This window comes from Capra hircus, chromosome 15 (assembly GCF_001704415.2).
Source record: "Capra hircus breed San Clemente chromosome 15, ASM170441v1, whole genome shotgun sequence".
NCBI lineage: Eukaryota > Metazoa > Chordata > Mammalia > Artiodactyla > Bovidae > Capra > Capra hircus.
The window spans coordinates 956,925-958,761 of NC_030822.1; the positions used below are offsets into that span (position 1 = coordinate 956,925).

A 1,837-nucleotide genomic window follows, 5' to 3' on the forward strand; every position below is an offset into this window, starting at 1 on the left:
AATCTGCCTGCAATTCTGCAACTGCAGAGACACCAGTTTAACTCCTGGGTTGGAAAAATCTGCTGAAGAAATGATATGCTACCCAATCCAGTCTTCTTGGGCTTCCCTGGTGGCTCAGCTGGTAAAGAATCTGCTTGCAATGCAGGAGACCTGGGTTCGATCCGTGGGTTGGGAAGACCCCCTGGAGAAGGGAAAAGCTACCCACTTCAGTATTCTGGCCTGGAGAACTCCATGGACTCTGTATTCCATGGAACATTGAGAAGGCACTTCTTGACAATTCAAGATGAAAAGCTTGGGTCTGTCCATAGGACCGTGGAGCATTTCCACTTTTCCAGTGCTCAATGGGGGAAAACATGGTGTGTATGAGACTCGTAATGCTATCATTTCATGAGTAGGCAATGTATTCTCTTGACTCTTTTCTGATTTTAGGAGCATCAAGCCAATGATTGGAGGAGGAAATATCACAGAGATCACTGAATTTATCCTCTTGGGATTCTCAGATTTCCCCAGAATCATAGTAGTGCTCTTTGTCGTATTCCTGGTGATATACATTTTGACCCTGACTTGGAACCTGTCGCTCCTCATCTTAATAAGAATGGACTCCCACCTCCACACCCCCATGTACTTCTTTCTCAGTAACCTGTCCTTCATGGACATCTGCTACGTGACCTCCACAGCCCCCAAGATGCTCTACGACTTCTTCCAGGAGCGGCAAACTATCACCTTAGTGGGTTGTGCTGTTCAGTACTTCGTGTTCTCCACCATGGGGCTGAGCGAGTCTTGCCTCATGACCGCCATGGCTTATGACCGATACGCCGCCATTTGTACCCCGCTCCTCTATTCGTCAGTCATGTCGCCCGCTCTCTGCGGTCGGATGGTGCTGGGATCCTACTTGGCTGGACTCTCGGCTTCTATATCCCAATTGTGTTTCATGCTCCAGCTCCAGTTCTGTGGGCCTAATGTCATCAACCACTTCTTCTGTGACCTGCCCCAGCTCTTAGTTCTCTCCTGCACTGACACGTTCTCTGTACAACTCTTTACCGCTTTATTGACAATGATCTTTGGCATAATAAATGTTTCCATTATCATGATATCCTATGTCTCCATTGTCATCTCCATCATGAAGATCACGACAGCAAGCGGCAGGTCCAAGGCTTTCAACACCTGTGCTTCCCATCTGACAGCAGTCACTCTCTTCTATACTTCTGGTATGTTTGTCTATTTGAGTTCCAGCACTGGTGGTTCCTCCAGCTTTGACAGATTTGCCTCAGTCTTCTATACGGTGGTGATTCCCATGTTGAATCCTTTGATTTATAGTCTGAGGAACAAAGAAATCAAAGATGCCTTGAAGAGGTTGCAAAAGAGGAGACGGTGTTGCTGAGGCCACAGACTGAGATTTCTGACAGATTTGTCTTGTTAGAATGACCTACCTTAACCCTCAATAATATTTATATGAATGGACTACAACAAAGTTCATTCTGCCTTTGACAAAGAAGACTTAATTTGACCCAGATAATATGCCAAAATGGGCCAAGAACAGAATCAATACACAAACACAGTATCTTTAAGTCCTAGACCCATTGTTTTTATCCTCCAAGTGGAGTGGCCTCATTATTTATTAATCTATTAACAATTATTCATGAAAATCAAGGTTTGTTGCTTCTTTTCTACTTCTGAGATGGAACCTGTTCCATCTCAGCTTTCCAACCATGAAAGAGAGACACCTGAAGCCCCAGGAGTGCATAAAATTTGTCCCCCAAATATGCTGATGCAGCATAATCCAGACATGGTGGTCATCGATGTCCATTCTGTGTTTCTGGCCAGAATAAGGACGAAC

At 45.1% G+C, this 1,837-nt stretch overlaps 1 protein-coding gene across 1 annotated transcript; it reads left to right on the forward strand.

The window, feature by feature from the left end:
* Positions 443-1,381, forward strand: LOC102173289 (olfactory receptor 5AN1-like). The gene has a single exon (XM_005701843.2). The coding sequence runs from the start codon at positions 443-445 to the stop codon at positions 1,379-1,381; it is 939 nt and encodes a 312-aa protein (XP_005701900.2).

Coding starts and splice junctions, on each gene's coding strand:
- LOC102173289 (XM_005701843.2), top strand. CDS start 443: ATGATTGGAGGAGGAAATATCACAGAGATCACTGAATTTATCCTCTTG.